At 35.6% G+C, this 19,436-nt stretch overlaps 1 protein-coding gene across 2 annotated transcripts in view; it reads left to right on the top strand.

Moving 5' to 3' along the window:
• The window catches only part of LOC108709380 (calcium/calmodulin-dependent protein kinase type 1G), a 62,456-nt gene that overhangs the window by 40,317 nt on the left and 2,703 nt on the right, over nucleotides 1–19,436 (top strand). For both annotated transcript variants that reach the window (XM_041583710.1, XM_018249149.2), the window contains exons 5-14: nucleotides 5,114–5,242; nucleotides 6,361–6,435; nucleotides 7,900–8,038; nucleotides 10,597–10,720; nucleotides 11,105–11,180; nucleotides 12,019–12,131; nucleotides 12,521–12,599; nucleotides 14,474–14,561; nucleotides 14,988–16,129; nucleotides 18,857–18,986. In XM_041583710.1, coding sequence (XP_041439644.1) covers nucleotides 5,114–5,242; nucleotides 6,361–6,435; nucleotides 7,900–8,038; nucleotides 10,597–10,720; nucleotides 11,105–11,180; nucleotides 12,019–12,131; nucleotides 12,521–12,599; nucleotides 14,474–14,561; nucleotides 14,988–16,129; nucleotides 18,857–18,947 — 2,056 coding nt within the window. In that variant the 3' untranslated portion in view covers nucleotides 18,948–18,986. The remainder of the gene's footprint in view (nucleotides 1–5,113; nucleotides 5,243–6,360; nucleotides 6,436–7,899; nucleotides 8,039–10,596; nucleotides 10,721–11,104; nucleotides 11,181–12,018; nucleotides 12,132–12,520; nucleotides 12,600–14,473; nucleotides 14,562–14,987; nucleotides 16,130–18,856; nucleotides 18,987–19,436) is intronic.

Below are 19,436 nucleotides of genomic sequence, written 5' to 3'. Positions count from 1 at the left end.
TTTCCCCAGCCAGGAACTCTCCACTCTGGCTTGAGCTGCCTCTTTAATTAACCACCTGAAATACATCAGTACAACTCAAAACACCCGGGCTGGACTAGCAGTCCCGGAACCACTCTGTTAGGAACCTGGAGCACAAATAAGCTCCGTCCTGGACTTTCCCAGGTATCCTAGTAGTGACCTTACCACAATATATATATATATTTATATATATAATCCAAATGCAATAAGGACTGCTCTCAAAGTAACAATTCCATGTTCAAACTGCATTTTATACACATGGGTCAGGCGGGAAAACAACAGTCTGATTGAAGTGGTGTAATCATCAACATTTAGCGACTGCTAATCAAACTAACTTTCGTGGCTGCACATCAGTATTATTTAAATGGTTAACTTGTCTAACCCCCTACTTCTAAATAACAGATTAAAAAAAAAAAACACAGTATTGCAATATTTCTTGTTGAAATAATTGTGACAAAATTGTAACAATCTAGATGTTTGCTGCTGTGTAATAATACTTGAGGATGTAATAAAACATGGACATCTTGTACTATCTCTGGGCCATGTTATACCTTAACTACTTAAAACGAAGCATATTTTTCCTACATCATTATAATAAATGATGTAAATGCCTCTCTCACTGACTCTATGTAACACCGGTTTCATGGACACACATGATTGTTACTTCACACTCCATTGGAGCACACCCTCCTATACACCTCAGAATTTTTAAACTATACACAGGTGATTGTCATAATTTCTGCGATCACCTACTGTTGTGAAACCCTCTATAATGTGCCATCAATATGTGAATAATACTAATTTAACGACCATATGTTAATGTGTATCCCCATCACTACGTATTCCAAAGGCAATCAAAGTGTTAATAAACCTTTACAAATAAATGAAATTAAATAAAAAAAATCCCCCCACATCATACGGTCGTTTAATTAGTATTATTCACATTTTTTTAACATTTTGGATTATTTAATTATAATGTAGTCTATGGGAGACAGCCTTTCCATAATTTGGAGCTTTCTGGATAACAAGTTTCCGAACAACGGATCCCATACCTGTAGTAATAAAACAGTATCATGTACCTAATCCCAAATAATAAATAAAATAATCCTATTGGGTTTATTGTTTAAATTATTTAGTGTTTATTTTAGTGTTTTTAGGTATTGTGATCAAAACTACAGAAAGACCCCTAAACTGGAAAACCCCATGTCCCAAGCATTCTGGATAAGAGGTACCATACCTATACAGGAGTAACCGCTATACATGTGGCTAAAAAATGTTTAGGATATTTCAAAGTCCACAGGATTTTCACATGCGTACTGAGAAATATGACCTCTTTTAGAGATGTAGAGTAACTGCTGCAAACCAGACCATTCCTGATTGGCAGCTATGGCATACACATGTTGCTATATGTAATTATGTTAATTTAAGAACACCATTTCTTTTTTATCTTTTGAAAATAGAAAAACAATTTGTAGATTTTTTTTTTGCAAAATCAAGTTAACGCATAGGAAGTGGACACTTGTTAACCCACTTGACTTTTTTTTTCAAAGCCTTAATTGCACCTGTTTTTTGGGACAGGACAAACACAACCAATATCTCTGTATTTTGCGACTGTTGATCTGTATGATGATTGAAGAGGATTGAAAAATTAATCTTACGATACAGCAGTGTATGGTGCCCTGGCATGGTATGGTACCCTTGAAATGAATCATTTAACCTTTCATGAAAAGTCTAAAACCCTTTGGGAAAAGCTAAAATCTTTATTGGACCATATACTGTAAAAAGAAAAGGGACAAAGAAACTGTGGAACATTCTCATTGTATTGCACAAACAAAGCAGACATTTGTCCTAACCTTAAACCCATAGAAACAAATCACACTTTAGCTTTCAGGCTCTGTCAACTGGAGTCCATTAATGGTTTATTGAATATTTTATACATTACAGGACTAGGACAACCTTTGACTATTTAGTGCCCAGGATAATGAGACTGCACAATCATTCTGCTTTATGAAGGGTTTATCGTTTCTTCAACAGAGATATTGATTGATAAATGGAAATTGAATGTGAAGATGAACTTTAATATGAGGAATATGCTTTCAAACATTCACTTTAACAAGGAAAACTATAAAAAAAATAGGGGTGTGCTTTCAATTAGAAAAGGACCTTTGGAAAAAAAGCTTAAATCTTAGCGCGGTGGTTGTCAGACTTTATCAGTTCTTCAAACCTGACACTGAAAATGAAACTTTCCATAGCAAGGAAAACTCTGTGTTTCACATAGCCTGTACAAAGTTATGCCATAATTAATAGCCCTTATATTTGGGAAGTAGTTTGGTCAATGAGCATTATGCTGGAGAAGGCCAGGAAGGACACAATGAGTTAAGAGTTGTTTAAATAGGGCACTTACTCTGGTGACCAATTCCAGTCTATATCACCTTGAGGAAAGTTACATGGTCTTTTTTTTACCTACTGGGGCAAGAAGAGTGATGTTTCTATGCCATCCCTCAGTTTTCAATCAATCAATCAATCAGTCTAAAGTAGTGATTCATTATACTGGCACAAAATATACTGGTCCTAATGTATTGACACAAATGATGATAAAATAAATAGTGCGGTGTTGATGGCACATGAGGGCATAGTTTAAGCCATACATTCATTGAGGATCATGCTTTACAACAACTGTGCTATGTCAACACTCTTAAGATTTTTTAAACACAACTGACTGTGTATATAAATATGTGGATGGTAAAACATACATCAGTTCAGAAGCAGCTGCCTATACCCTCTTAGCTCCATGCATATATTTAGAAACAATGTTTATTATATGCATCACACTAAAAATGTACAACTCTAAAAACTAGGAAATTACATATTGATACACTAAGATCCTGTTCAATTAACTTGTTTAGGTACCTTAGAATAATACCCCTTGGCCAACCCAAATATGCCAATAAATCTCAAGCTTTGATGACCTACTCTAATAACAAACATGGCCATCCGTTGACTGCAAAACATAAAGAAGGATCAGCTCCCATGGAAAGATCAACCTCTAGGAAGGTTATATAAGGAACTAGCGTGGTAAATATTTGAAGGAGAAAGACAAGACATTAGCGCTTTAGGATACCTAGATATGGGGCATACCTGCAGCATTTTCAGAGCATACTTTAGAAACCTGGACATAATAATATAATTTGTTAATTTAATATAAACAAGGTCAAAGCCATCCTCAAGGAAATTTAAAGAAGCATAGCTTGATCTGCCTGCCCATCATTAATGAGCTTCTGAAGGCAATGTCCCAATTTTTAAGGATCAGCAGTTAAGACACTTAAGATCTTAGAGGATTAGTTGCTGCTAATTATGGAATTCAGGCAATGACACCAAAAAAAGCATCATAGTTAACCAGTAAAGAGCTGTTATGAGCTTCAAAATAAATACTTGATATTTTACATGATATTTTAGTTTCTACATTTAATATTCTAGGAACCGAGAACAACAGTTTTCCACAGGGATGTTCCAATTTACCTAATCATACATTTATAACACACTAAACTAAACTTTTTTCAGTAAATGAATTCATGTGGCTGTTGTAGAAAGTGCCAAGTCAAATTGAAGGAAGCATTTTCTACAAGGTTGCTAAATGGATAAGACATTAATGGGCAAATGAAATAAATGTCGCAAAGAGCAAAACAATTTGCACAAATAAGAATAAAAATTTGCATTTTGCGATATATTACTCTTCTTTATACTGTTATTACATTGTGAATTTTCCTTGCACATTGCCCACTTTTAAGAAGTGTTTGAAGGTGTCGTAATGAGGGATGGCCTATTTGACCCATTTTGTTTTGACAAATGTCGGCGACGCCCATTAAAGTCTATGGGCATCAAAAAAATTGACGCAATGTGAATAATTTTTTTTTTTTGACGCACGACGCCATACAAGTCTATGGCCGTCATTTCCGCTACGAAACAAGGCAAACAACACCCATCCCTAGTCGTAATCTTTTGCAGCAAATTTAACAACTTTTTCAGTAAGACATTTATTACCTTCACTGCACCTTCTTCCACTGTCTTAAGTGGTCGCTAAACAGTTTCGGGGTTCGTAAAAGCTATATTAAATTCGCACAAAGGAAAATTTGTTCGCAAAGAGGCATAACTTTTCGCATTGCAAATATTTTTTCCGTTACCGGCTATTATTACATTCCCCCAATTGCGTGTGTATTATTTTATTATATTACACCATTTTATTGGCTAGTGCATTCGATTGATCACTTTCTTTTCCCTGGTCTTTCCACGTTTATCTTCTGCACATACTCATACTCTTCTAAAGTCGGTTTGCCAAGGTCACCAATTGAGCAGAACTTTGCCTGACCTGGTCACCTATATGCACCAAATTGGACTGATACAATTGTTGACCTGAGGGCCAAATGATTGGATCATAATGAAGGTGAAGAAGATCTGATTTGTTTCTCATCATGCCCAATATATCTCTGGCTGATATATGCAGCCAGATATGAAAGGCTTGCACACAGGCCTTAAGTTATGAAGAAACAAGCATTGTTGTTTTTTTACTTAATAGAGGAATATGAAAATATTGAATGTTGCACTTTTTTTTAGTAGTAGTGTAGTAGTGCAGTAAGTTGTGTCAACTAGTGTTCAGTAAACAGCAATTCCCTAATTAATTTGTTACACAAATATTATGGTCTTTTAGTAAACTGGAACAATATTGGTAAACACTTTATCATTATTGGTCCTGATGTTTGGTGGGTTACTAACCTTGCACTGAAATATTAAATATGATATACAGTATATTTCCTTAATAGTATATGGAACATGTATGTAAATACATGAATACATTTTTGCAGTCCTTGTTCCTCTTATTTTCCTATCCCAGACTTACTCAAACACACATACTAGGGCCAGTTCCATTAGTCAATTAACTTAACAATATATTTTTGAAACATGAATCAAGCGCATGAGCCCAGCTATGAAAGGCAGCAATCATAATGTCACCGTGCCGCACTACTGAAATGCACTTATACAAGAAAGTTGTATAGATAGCATTATAAAGCTGTGAATTATTTTTTTCTTTCTTTTGCAGAGGGGCCTTCTCAGAGGTCTACCTTGTGAAGCATAGATCTACTGGTCAACACTTTGCTTTGAAATGTATTAAGAAAGTCAACAGTTCACGAGACAAGAGCCTGGAGAATGAGATAGCAGTGCTGAAAAAGTAAGCAATACTAACACTAATCTGTATACAAAACATACAGCAGCTAAGAGGACAAGTTATATTTAACATATTGTATTGTACATTTGCCCCATGACATGAATCTAATATTTATCAGTTTCAACTCAACATCCCAGAATGATGTGTAGTAATTACATAATTAAATATACAGGAGGCTACGAGGGAACCTGGAGCATGGGATCTGCTGTATGGTAGTCCTCCTTTCAAGTCCCTTCTGCAGCTTCAACTTACCAGGCAGGGACAAAGTTATTTATTAATGTTCAAATGGTAAAAACTCGAAAAAGTCTGACATTTTAGTGGAAAAAAACCCACAAATATTTTGAAATGTATTATACCCGAGGCTGCAAAAATTCTGAAGTCTGCAAAAAGTCAATGGCAGAGGTCCTATTTGCAATTTGAAGATATAATTGTCTGCACTGGGTTTCGTATGATAAGTGAACATTTCTTGCTTTTATGCCGATTTCACAAAAAATTCTGATTTCGGGTGTCAAATACAGATTTTTTTTGTGCGACAATCAGAAAAAGTCACGGTTTTTGTTGATCTGATTTTTTTGTGGTTCTTTAATGTTGAATACGAGTAAACCATGCATTCAAGTTTGGTCTGACTTTTTATTTATTTATTTGGAGTTTTTTTATTAATTAATGAGAAAAATTCAGATTTTGATAAATAACCCCCTTAATGTTGACTTTATGTTTCTTGATTAAATTATAACACAGATTATCAGTGTATAATTATGTTTTATGTATTACTTATAGGATCCATTATCTAAAAAACCTGTTATCAAGAAAGCTCCAAATTGAGGGCAAGTCATCTTCTATAGCCTTTATTTTAATCAAATAAATTCTGATTTAAAAAAATGATTGACTTAATCCTAACTACCATATCATTAATCCTTATTGGAGGCAAAATAATCCTATTGGGTGTAATTATGTGTAAATGATTTTTTAGTAGTATATAGATCCAAATTACAGATTATCTGGAAAACCCCAGGTCCCAAGCATTCAGAATAAAAGGGTCCCTTACCTGTAATTATCTTTGGCACAGTGTAATGTAACTCATTTCTTTTTTCATATTCATATTTTGTTTCTTTTATCTTTAGGATTAAACATGAAAACATTGTGACACTTGAGGATATCTATGAGAGCTCTTCACATTTCTACCTTGTAATGCAGCTGTAAGTTTAACAGGTGTATACACACAAACAAACAAAGAACAATTGGGTCAGCATTAAATGGGTGTCTGTTCATATTCAGCATGAACATCACTTACTGAATGAAGTTATTAGAACACCCAATCAGAGAAAAAAACATATTTGAAATAGAAAAGTTTAAAAGGCTCTCTGTGAATTCACAAAATAATTGTTTTAATCAGACAGAAGGAAATAAAGGAGCTTCTCAATTATGTATAAAAAAAAATTAGCATTTTTGCAAACTATTCCTGCTTCGCCAATTAATGGTATGACATAGCTCTTCATGTTTGCTGCTTCCGGAAGTTGTTTTAACTGTTATAATTGTAGTCATAACTTTTCCTCCCTTGTTTTGTCACAGTTGCCTTCAGAGGGGCATTGATTCAGGAAAGGGAATCCTGGAATCTTGTCTGTTTGGCAAACCTTTCGGAAGTGTAATATCTTTCTTTCAAGCTACACAAGTGCAGCAAATCTATGTAATGTAGTTTTTTTTGGCCATTCCATGGATTAAAAAAGAGGAATTAAATCAGTTCTTCCATGCAAAATCAATGAGGACTGCAAAAAAAAATAGTTTTGTCCTGATCTGGCATTTTTGCATTCAAAACTTTCTACAGGGAAGAAATAAACCAATGAACTCATACTGTAATATGCACAAATGATAGTATCTTAAAGGGATCCTGTCATCGGAAAACATGTTTTTTTCAAAACGCATCAGTTAATAGTGCTACTCCAGCAGAATTCTGCACTGAAATCCATTTCTCAAAAGAGCAAACAGATTTTTTTTATATTCAATTTTGAAATCTGACATGAGGCTAGACATTTTGTCAATTTCCCAGCTGCCCCCAGTCATGTGACTTGTGCCTGCACTATAGGAGAGAAATGCTTTCTGGCAGGCTGCTGTTTTTCCTTCTCAATGTAACTGAATGTGTCTCAGTGGGACATGGGTTTATACTATTGATTGCTGTTCTTAGATCTACCAGGCAGCTGTTATCTTGTGTTAGGGAGCTATTATCTGGTTACCTTCCCAGTGTTCCTGTGTTTGGCTGCTGGGGGGGGGGGAAGGGAGGGGGTGATATCATTCCAACTTGCAGTAAAGAGTGATTGAAGTTTATCAGAGCACAAGTCACATGACTTGGGGCAGCTGGGAAATTGACAATATGTCTAGCCCCATGTCAGATTTCAAAATTGAATATAAAAAAATCTGTTTGCTCTTTTGAGAAATGGATTTCAGTGCAGAATCCTGCTGGAGCAGCACTATTAACTGATTCATTTTGAAAAAATTTTTTTTGCCATGACCGTATCCCTTTAAGGAAATAGTTCTGGGTACCTTCCCAAATCTGTAAGACCATGTGTGACATTTCAGGCCACTTTACTGTACTTACTACTACTATATCAGTCTCTACAAACTTCCTGTTTCTTGGTTTTTATAGCAAAATAAAAACTTTTTTTCAGGGTCTCCGGGGGTGAATTGTTTGACCGTATTTTAGAACGTGGAGTTTATACCGAGAAAGATGCCAGCAATGTGATACGCCAAGTCCTTTCTGCAGTGAAATATCTTCATGACAATGGAATTGTACACAGGGATTTAAAAGTAAGAGGGAAAACCCATTATGATGTAGAATGTGCTGCTGAAAAATAGATTTTTATTTTCTTGTGGAGAAAATAGAAAGGTGCTCCCAGTTATTATAAGCCAAAGAGCTATGTTTGTATTTGTTATAGAAGATTCATGTTCTGAAAATAATTGTAGTTTAGTGCTACTATTAGCGAGACAAAGAACACCCCGCATGCAGCAACTGTTTTCACATTTTCTGTGAAAGAATCTTTCATTGTTAAATGATTGCAAATTACTAGTTGCATTTGATGGAAAGGGAAGTTTAACAACGGATGAGTATTTTTCCCCTACAAATATTGTGTTTACCTTTGGTTCACCATGATGCTGAAAACACTATAGAAGAGTAAGTTAAGCTTTAACGGAAAACAAATCCATAAATGATAAGTAACAAAAAAAAAACCCATCAGAATGATTTATATGATCTGACATATTTCATCTGACATATCAGTTTGTTATATTCTGTACATGGAAAATGTTTTATTTAAAGGAGAAGTCGTGTTTTTATTGTATTATTTCTGATCAGTTCTTATGTGTTCAGTGATCTGTTACATTGTGTTCAGTGGAGTCGTTACATGTCCTTACCCAAAAACTCTGTAAAAATACAATTAAAAGTTTCAAACCAAATGTTTCCTCCAGTTCAGTAACAGCGAAGGTCCTCTCCAACTCCCAAATAACAACGACTTTCTTCTGGAACTTTTGATTTTTTTTTTTGGGGTTCTCCCCCAATTTCCTGGCAGCCTAATATCTAGTGATGAGTAAATCTGTCCATCTTTTATTCGCAGAATCATTTGCAAAGTCACTGGAAAATTCACAAAAATTCACTAAATGTATCAGTCAATACCCTTGTTTGTGATGTCTTTTTCTGCTGTGGCTTTCTTTCCATGGTTACTTTTTATTCTCAAAATGCTTTGGAGTCTTTTGGCATGTTTTCACACAGTATGTTGCTGTGACTTTTTCTGTGCAGAACACATTGGCGTCAATGGACATTTTTTCACAGTGACTTTCAAAATATTATTTCAAAATAACATTGGGGTCTATGGGAAGCAAACTGAATGAGGTTCAGTGTTAAGTGCAATTTAATACACTTTGGTAGAAATAAAACACAAGTTTTTCACTTAATGGCAGTGTGTTGGGGGCATTCTTAATAATTGAGAAGGATCTGGGGACTTTTGTAGATAATGACTTCTATTCAGTGTCATTTTGTTGCTACTAAAGCAAATAAAGTTCTGTCTTGCATAAACTCAAGGGTTGAAAACGTAATTTTGCCTCTGTATAGGTCCCTGGTAAGGCCTCATCTGGAGTATGCAGTGCAGTTTTGGGCTCCAGTCCTTAAGAGGGATATACATGAGCTGTAAAGAGTGCAGAGATGTGTAACTAAATTGGTTAGGGGGATGGAAGATTTAAATTATGAGTGTAGACTGTCAAGGTTGGGAGTTCTCTCTGGAAAAAAAGACGCTTGCAAGGGGACATTAGTAGGTGGTTCTTCCCAATGAGGATAGTGACTTTTTGGAATGCACTGCCGAATGTTGCTGTTTCTGTTAATGCCCTTAAGAGTTGCTTGGGTGATTTTCTAGACAGGCATAATATTGTAGGCTACTGTGATCTTATAATATATAATGAATGTAAATATTAGTATGTATAGTTATATATGACATTGTATGTAACTATCTCACTATGTAAGAATGTTGCTGCATTTTTCCCAGAAAAATTTTGCAATGGTCTAATAAAAATATTGACAGAAAGTGATATGTGGAATTTCGCAAATCCATACCTTGCCTTCACCACTTCTAATATCAGGGCAAATAGCACAACCTATTAACATGAAGAACATCATTATTTAAAATATAAACAAGCAATCAATAATCAAATAGGTGATGATGAAAGTTTTTACTGCAGATGAAGCGCTTGGTGAATTTCTAGATGTAGATCATTTATATCACTTATTGTTAAACAGGCTTTACCATAGTCATTCTGGGACAGATAAAAAATGTAACCCATCAGATTTTAGACATTAGCTTCTATCCTAAAGCCAAAGAAACATATGACATGTTTGTCACAGGTCTCAAACTGACATTGTATTGATATGCCATATATGGCTCTACTGCTTTGTCATCTTCACTGACCCCTCTAATAGTGACTTATTTTATACATAACATACTTAAAGTGGACCTTTCACCCAGACACAAAAAGCTGTATAATAAAAGTCCTTTTCAAATTAAACATGAAATCCAATTTCTATTTTTTATTAAAGCATTCATAGCTGTTGTAAGCTCATTTAAACAACTCGGCTGTCAATCAAATATTGCCTGCCCCTCCTCTATGCCCTGGGCATAGAGGCGGGGCAGACAATTACTTTCACTTTCCATTCAGCACCTCCTACAAATTTCTGCTCTCCCCATTTAATTGTGTAGCCAAGATTCTGCCTTAATAAATAAAATAGGATTATGAATAATTTTTTGGGGTGACAGGTCCCCTTTAACAGTGTGTTTCTAAACCCTGTTTGAAGACATGAGATAAGTGAACAATGTCATTTACAGCCAGAAAACCTACTGTATCTAACACCTGATGAGAATTCCAAGATAATGATTACAGATTTTGGCCTTTCTAAAATGGAAGAAAGTGGCATTATGTCTACTGCATGTGGCACTCCAGGATATGTTGGTGAGTAAAACATAATGATGTAATAAATGAACTTCAAACTGTGTATTAAAAGACAGTGGTTAGAAAAGAGTCACAAATGGTAATAACAGACATGTCAGGTTGAATATTGCCAATCCGATCCTTTAAAGAGGGAATATAGTATAATATGTTTCCCAAAGATACAAACTGTTGGGGGGAACATAATAAAAATGGTTAAATTATTATATTGGCTCAATGCAAATTGTTTATTTCATTTTCCAACCCACAAAGGCTTTTATTCCCATTTGCACAATTTATAATTTGCACCAGTGCACTATGCATGCAATAAAAAAGTTTATTTGTCCCATTACGCTACAATTCCTCTGTGTGATACTCTTTTTTGTTTCTTTTGTGTGTGTTACTTAGCACCGGAGGTTCTTGCTCAAAAGCCATACAGTAAAGCAGTGGACTGCTGGTCGATTGGAGTCATTACCTATATTTTGTAAGTCCTTTTCCTTGATTTTGTCTGTTTACAAAGGGTTATTGCTCTAGCTAATATCAGAAAAAGCATATACTTGTGTTTTTTTGTTAATTACATAAAAATAGTGAACTAAATCTAGGTATTATTGAAGGGGCTGCATAGCTTTTCTGCTCTTAAGAGACACTTATTTGTGCATTATCCACATAAATGGACACAATAATGGTAACAAATATCCTATTAGTGGCTTGAGTGTGGTAGGTCTGGATGTGATCATCTGAACTTGATACATACATTTCCTATTACATACTGTGTAAAAAGCAAGAAGGTGTCATTGCTTTATACTCCCCTAATTATAGAAAGAATGGGCATAAAAGAGTGCTTTGTGTTATGGATTTCCAGGCAGTGCAGTTTAGACTGTAGGGCGCCAGCCAATCAGCAGCCAGGCAGATGTGACAGGGAACTGCAGTTTATCTTTGCCTTTGTTAATGCAGGTCTTTGATTGGTTATCCTTCTGTATTTCTGGTAAGGACTGTTTCATTTAAAAACAGAGACGGGGACTAGATAATGATCATTTTTAGCTCAGACTGAAACCAGCACTATATATTATTCCTTACTGCCTAAAGATTAGGGGATACTGACTTATGGCTATACATCCCTTTTAATGAGATGAGTTTTTACAAAAACATTTAAAAATCTCAGATCCACCTTATTTTATTTTTGCCGTGTTTCCTTCAATGCTCCTTTGAATTTAAAGTTTTATAATGCCGTATGATACATGACACTATTAAATCTGTTGTTTGTTTTAATAGATGTGTGATCTGTGATTGATTTTTCTCTTTGTGATATACTTTTGGTATAGGCTATGTGGATACCCTCCATTTTATGAAGAAACAGAATCCAGACTTTTTGAGAAAATTAGAGAAGGAGCATATGAGTTTGAATCTCCATTTTGGGATGACATTTCCAAATCTGGTAGGTATGAATAGAAATAGACCTAACTACTGAGTGCCTTTAACTTTACCAAGTTTAAAAAGAGAAGAAGAGACTTGCATAAAGAGTTGCTGCAAATACAGGATGACAGCCTGTTTAATTAATATTTAGAGACAAGTTCTTTCAGGGTGCAACTCATGAGCACCCTTTATCAACATCTTCTGGTGTTGGCTGCCTTTGTTTCATTCCTGCACCAGTTTTATATGCTGCTTTACCTTCACATTATACATATTTAATTGTCTGTCTACTCATAGCAAGTTGCTTGTTCTGCATGGCCATGAACCATGTCTGAAAGATATTAATATTATATTCTGTAACAAAAAAATAGTTAGTAACACACAGTCATTTACCTTATCTTTTATACTCTTCAGCCAAAGACTTCATTAGCTGCCTCCTAGAAAAAGATTCAAAGAAGAGGTATAACTGTGAGAAAGCCCTTAAGCACCCATGGTAAGAAATGTATGAGATCCTTCACTGGTAACTATGCTGTGGGGAGGTTTATTATATTGCAAAGACTGAGCATTAAATGAATATATAATCTGCAAAGCAAGTGGCACGTCACAAATCGCTGCTGTAGATCTCCTTGGTGCTATAAAAATGTTGTGTTCTCAAAATAAGAGTTACATTTTCCTACTAATTAAAGTAGAACATTTTATAGATTGTTTTGTGGCTAATTCCACTGTTGACGTGAATCAGTACATCATAAGATCTGCTATTAACATATTGCAGGATGTATAATTTCTTGGATATATGCAAAGGCAAAATTACTGTTCTTCACTTCACAAAAAAAATTATTTGTATAGCTCTTAATGGCTTCCTTTTACTGACATTTACACTGACCACAAATGGTTCAAACTGAGTATTGCTATGGCGAGCAATAGGATACATGCAGGGGAATGTAATAAAAGTCGCAAAGAGCAAAACAATTTGCACCAATAAGACTAAAAATCCACATCTCGCAATGTAATATTGTTCCTTAAACTGTTATTGCATTGCGAATTTTAATTGCGCATTGCGAATTTTAATTGCGCACTCATAAGAAGTGCTTGAAGGTGTCGTAATCTTTTGGAGCAAACATAACGACTTTTTCAGTAAGAAGTTTTATTACATTGACTGCGCATTGGCTCAAACTATAAAATTCACAAACGGTCTTTCACTGTCGGAAGTGGTCGCTAAACAGTTTCCGAACTCGCAAAAGCTATATTAAATTCGCACAAAGCAAAATTTGTTAGCGCAAAGGCATAACTTTTCCCATTGCAAATAGTTTTTCCGTTAGCGATTTTTATTACATTCCCCCGATGATGTTCTGCAGACGAAAAGAAAGCCAAAAATGCAGAAGTGGGGGTCTTGACTCTGGCTGTTGTGATAATGCTAGGTTTAATTAGCAAGTTGGTATGTAAGGATAACAGTATAGGGCTACTTTATTGAAGGAGGGGGCAAAGAAATAGCCAAAATAATTAGAAAATTTAAATCCTTGTATAAGTTACAGCAATTAAAAGAGGTTGTTCACCTTTGACTTAACTTTTAAAATGATGTAGGGAGTGATATTCCGAGACAATTTGCAATTGGTTTTCATTGTTTATTATTTATTGATTTTGAGTTTTTAGCTTTTTAGTCTGCAAATCTCCAAATTACCTTAGCAACCATGCATTGATTGAAATAAGAGACTGCAATATGAATAGGAGAGGCCTGAATAGAAAGATGAGTAACAAAAAGTAGTAGTAACAATAAAATGATAGCCTTACAGAGCATGTGTTTTTTACATGGGGTCAGTTACCCTCATTCGAGAGTATGAATAGTTTGAATATTCGATAATCTAAGTACTGTCTCTTTAAAAAAAACTTCGACTTCAATACTTCGCCAAATTAAACCTGCCGAAGTGCTATGTTAGCCTATGGGGACCTTCTACAATCATTTTCTAAGTCTTTACACATCGAAGTAAAATAGTTCGATCGAACGATTTTACTTAGATCAATCGTTCTGCCCCTAAAAGTAAAGTTAAAGGTGAACCACCCCTTTAAAAGAGGAAAGTGTTTTGAAGTTTATATGCTGGAAGAATATCTCTGTTCTCCTTCAGTTAACAGTGTGGTTCGAGGGACACATGAATGTTCTGACACATTGGTTTTGTGTATTAACAGCCTAAATTCGCCACTCCTACAATAAAAGTCTTCCTACCTGTCCCCACCTTAGTACAACAGCATCTCAAAGACTTGCTGTCCACTCAGCTAAATGCCATTTTAATTATTAATGGGGTTTATGATCATTATATTATGGTTCTAAGCGTCATTTTCCCGCAGTCGATAAAAACTAAATTTCTTCTGCAGGATTGCTGGAAACACTGCCCTCTACCGTGATATCTATCGCTCAGTGAGCATTCAAATCAAAAAGAACTTTGCTAAAAGCAAGTGGAAAGTAAGTTATTTTTATGTTAATCCCTTACATGTCTTCTTGGAGTAGTTACATAATACTGGTGGTTCACGGAGAAGTAAAGCATACTGTACTGCATGCACTGTACTTACAGTACCAACCCAAAAGCCCAGCAAGTTCATGACCAGCTGCTGAATTATTCTTAAGAGCACATGGCTAGTGTCCTCTGGCATGCTAAGTTAAGGTTAAGGAGTGTAGAAAAATATCAAAATAAAGGAACAATTACTAATCTGTGAGTAATGTTACATTAGCTGTCAAGTTGTTCTTCAAAGATATGACTTATTTAGAACTGATATAACTCTACACACGTCATGGAATCAAAATAATCTATACTGTAGCAAAGAATAGTAACATATTATTGTAGCATTTAGACATTATTCTATCTATTAATCACTTTGATTCTCCTTCCAGCAAGCATTTAATGCTGCGACTGTGGTATACCATATGAAAAAACTTCACATGAATAATAGCCAGACTAGCACTGGCGTTCCTTCTGATTCCAAGAATCAGCTTCCCACAATAAAAGTGTCTGATGCCACAAGACCCAATACTCCTAATGTCAACAGCACAAAGGAAAGAAACATTTCTGAAATATTTCAACTGCATCCAGATGTATCAAATGGAATGTCTGTAAGATCCGGTACAGCTATGTCATGTGATACCATAAATGTTGAAAGGCATTCCTGCTTGAGAACAGTATCAGCTCATGAACCTTGTACTAGCAAGTCAAAAGATGCCTTACCATCACATTTGGGACAATCACAATCACAGGAATGCAAGGCAGCCTACAAGAATCAATCCCAAAATCATTCAACTGACTTGAATTCTAATTCCCACATGTTAAGTAGGGGAGTCCAGAGTAATAACCCAGGTTCTAGAAAAGTGCTCAGTAAGCGTGCCATGCAAAATTGTGCAACCCAAACCAGCCCAGATCACCGTGTGCCAGCAGAAAAAAAACAAGGTTCTATGGTGAAAGAAGACCACTCTCATAGAAAATCATCTTCTTCGACTAAGGGAAGTCAAGCGTCCATCACTGTCGGTGAAAATAAACCAGCGCAAAAAGACAACAATACCAAGGAGCATAAGCAAAATATTTTAAGTACCAAGAATATTTCTCATTCACTAGATCTCCCTTCACCCCCTGTCCATAACAGTGAATCTCCCAAAAGCTCATTCCGTAAAACACCTTCAACAAGTTCTCCTTCTAAGAAGTCAACGGTTCCTAAAAGTATTTCAATTAGTAGCTCCCAAAAACCTCCTCCTTCCCAAAATTCTCCTACTTCTCCAAAAATCCCTTCTGAAATGTTTATTGCTCAAACCTCTGTTCAAGACCATTCAGATAGAAGGAACACACCCCCAAAGAAGCCTACTTTGGACTGTAAGACTACAGATATGCCTCAGTGCAGACCCCTGGACTTATCTAATGAACCCTTTAACATTTCAGCTTCTGCTAATTTATACGTAACAAATGGAATATCGAGTGAGACGTATGAGAAAGGCAAGCCCATTTCCTGCACTGAATCAGGCCTGGTAAAGAAAGCACACAAGAAGCAGTAAGTTCCCTTCAAAATAGTAACGTGTTCAAATTCTTCTGCAAGTATCTTGTATCATAAATAGTGATTTGTAGCAGGTATGTCTTATTGCTCTGCAAAGATGGTTAATGCTTATTAGAGAGATCATAACTAGCTAGTTAGGCACATGTGAGCAACATTTTGTATACAGAACACCCATGAGGCAGCCAAAAGATTAAGTTACAAGAATGGAACTAACATTGGTGCAGGACATTCACCAACACTGTGGTCCAGGAATTTATAAGGACTTATTTGAGCCAGGGCACATAATTCTGTTGTGCCCCACTTTTTATAAATTGTGTAAACTGGAATTCTTACTAAAACTAATTGTATTATGATTGTATATTAAAATAGGGGGCTTTAATACTTATAGTACACAAGTGACCTAAAGTGATATCTAAAACCCCAATGACAACAATTAAATCACTATGCTATCAGCAATGATTATAAGCCTATATTTTACTAATCAGAATATATCTCATATGAAATTAAAATAATCCCCACATAGTTAATATACTTTCATCATTACATTTTACTAGTTTGGAATAGTTTTGACTTAAGGTGTGGGGATATACACGATTTTACTAAAACATTGTTCTAGGCAATCCAGAAATTAACATTTTGAATATAATGATAACTGCTGCCGTTTCATTGGTGATCACTGTGTTCGTATGTCCCTGTGCTGACATGTTAAAAGAATAGTTGAACTATTCTATAACTGTTCAGCTGGAATGGCAGCAGGATATGGTATAAAAACAAAGAGAAGGAGTAGAGAGTAAAAAATCATAAGAGAGAGAATACATAAGAAAAGACCAATATGGACAAAGGCAGCTCCAACAAATGTGTACAGGTATGGGATCTGTTATCTGGAAACCCATAATTCAGAAAACTCAGAATTACAGAAAGGCCATCTCCCATAGACTCCATTTTATCCAAATAATACACATTTTTAAAAAGGATTTCATTTTTCTCTGTAATAATACAACAGTACCTGGTACTTGATCCAAACTAAGATAAAATTAATCCTTATTGGAGGCAAAACCAGCCTATTGGGTTTATTTCATATTTACATGATTTTATAGCAGACTTAAAGCATGAAAATCCAAAGTCTGGAAAGATCCGTTATCTCGAAAGTCCCAGGTCCCGAGGGTTCTGGGTAACAGGTCCCATACTTTTATTTGAATTCCAAGTATCTGCTCCCTTTTCTTGCCAAATATGTGGAGTAAAACATGTTCTAGTATACTATAACTCCCTAGGTCAATGGTTTGGTATCTGCCATAGAAAGAAACAATCTTCTATTCAAATCTCATTCTAACTTTAGGCTGGGTGCTATAATTCTGGACCACCCAATCTTTGAACACCCTTTGTCCTTGTGTTGTCACATTTATAATACGAGGGAGCAGGCTGTAAAGGTAAATGTGACAGAACTGGGCCTAAAATGTGCTGACATATTCTCAAGGGCTGTACAATAAATAGGTGTATTCATTGAACATACAGATTACATACAACATGACAAGAGGGTCCTACTCAAAAGAGCAGGTTACAAAACATGAGGTCATTTCTCCAAACAATAGCATAGTATTTCACTTTTTATCGTACAAATAACCACTTCTGCAGATAATCAGTGCACCGTGGTACTTTAAACCATATTTATGGTGCAAAGTACAGTTTTTGGATACAAAAAAACCTGCACTTTTTCATCCACTCTGCAGCATCCCCCCCCCCCTAATTCCAGAATGTTACAATGGTCACTTTTTGGCATGGAGATTTAGGTGGTTATTTATCAAAATCTGAGTTCTCACAATTTTCTGAAAACAAATCCAACCTAATCCGGGAGGATTTTTTCCCAATATTTATCAATAAATGTTCCCAAAAATTCTGTGTGGGGAAAAAACCCAAAAAATAATGAAAAAATCTGAATACTGCAACTTTTTCGGAAACCCAGTGTAAATCAGGATATCTTCAGGACATCTGCCATTGACTTTTACATGAACTCGTCAGGTCTGAGTTGGAGTACTTTTTTATTTCTAGTACTTTTAACACCATTGGGGTTTAAAAAAATCACAAAAAAATAGTTTTTTTCCACACAAAAAAAAAAAATCAATTTTTCCCCTTTAAAAGTACAATCAGAAAAAATTGAATTTTAATAAATAGCCCCCTAAGAGTGTGATTTGCTTTGGATAAGACAGTAATGTCTATTGATGTAACCTGTTAGTGGAACCCTGCAAGTTGTCAGTAATTCCACGGTTCCTAGGCATGCACTTGCACTTCATTTAACAGAACAGGCTGAGTGGGCACATTGGCAATGCTGCAAGTTGTATGGACACAGGATCCTTTGTGCATACTGTTGATACTGAACTTTGCATAGTCTTTTGCACTTGCACTTACAATACAGTCATTAACCATGCTTCATATGTCTTCCAACTGAAATTCTAAACCAAGTTTCTATGGCACCAGATCTGTAATTTAGACTAGAGCAACAGACAGCAAAAAACATACATATATGTATGGAAATATAGTGTTTGAGAAGCCTCCATTTAATACATTTTGTTACTACAAATGCAGTGATGTTAAATGGGCAAACAAAATTCATAGAATGAAGTTGGCCTGATGAAAAACTTCTTAGGTGGATTAGGTGCAGTATTCTACATATGAGAAGACATCTGAAAACATGTACAACATTTTGATTTCCTTTTTATCTTGTATCAGGAATTTCATGAATGCTGTTACTGCTCCGATGAAAGGGACAAATTACACCCACTGCGGCAGTGGACAGACAGGTGTCTGCTCTGTTATGTGACCTGCACAGTTGTCACTGAAGTTGACACATTTTTTCATAGTAAGTAGAATGTTTCCAGATCTAACATTTCCAGATCTAGTTAGGGATTGCTTTGCAGAAAATAATGACCTCGCACACCAGCATATCTAGCCCAATGGCAGAATGAATGGATTTGTGCAAAGTTTGTAAACCATTGGTTAAATGAGTGTATATCTGGGTGGTCATGAGCAGCCTTTGCAGCAGTGACTATTGCAATAACCGACCAAGCAGTTCCCAGCCAGTCAACATTGTAGAAAACTGTTCCAACAATTTTGAATAGGAATTTCTGGTCATTGTAGACATAAATCAAGACATTTTGATTGAGACAAAATTGAAAAACAATTTAATATGTGACTAGGTACAGAGTGACTGTAATTGATAGTGTCTAAGGGACAAATATATGAAACACAGTCTGTATGTCTTCATACCTCCAGAATAGTTAGACATCCCAAGTAAAATAGTATAGTGTCC

This window comes from Xenopus laevis, chromosome 2S (genome assembly GCF_017654675.1).
Source record: "Xenopus laevis strain J_2021 chromosome 2S, Xenopus_laevis_v10.1, whole genome shotgun sequence".
Classification (NCBI taxonomy): Eukaryota; Metazoa; Chordata; class Amphibia; order Anura; family Pipidae; genus Xenopus; species Xenopus laevis.
The sequence above is the reverse complement of the archived record's forward strand: the minus strand, read 5'-3'. Positions and strand labels throughout refer to the sequence as shown.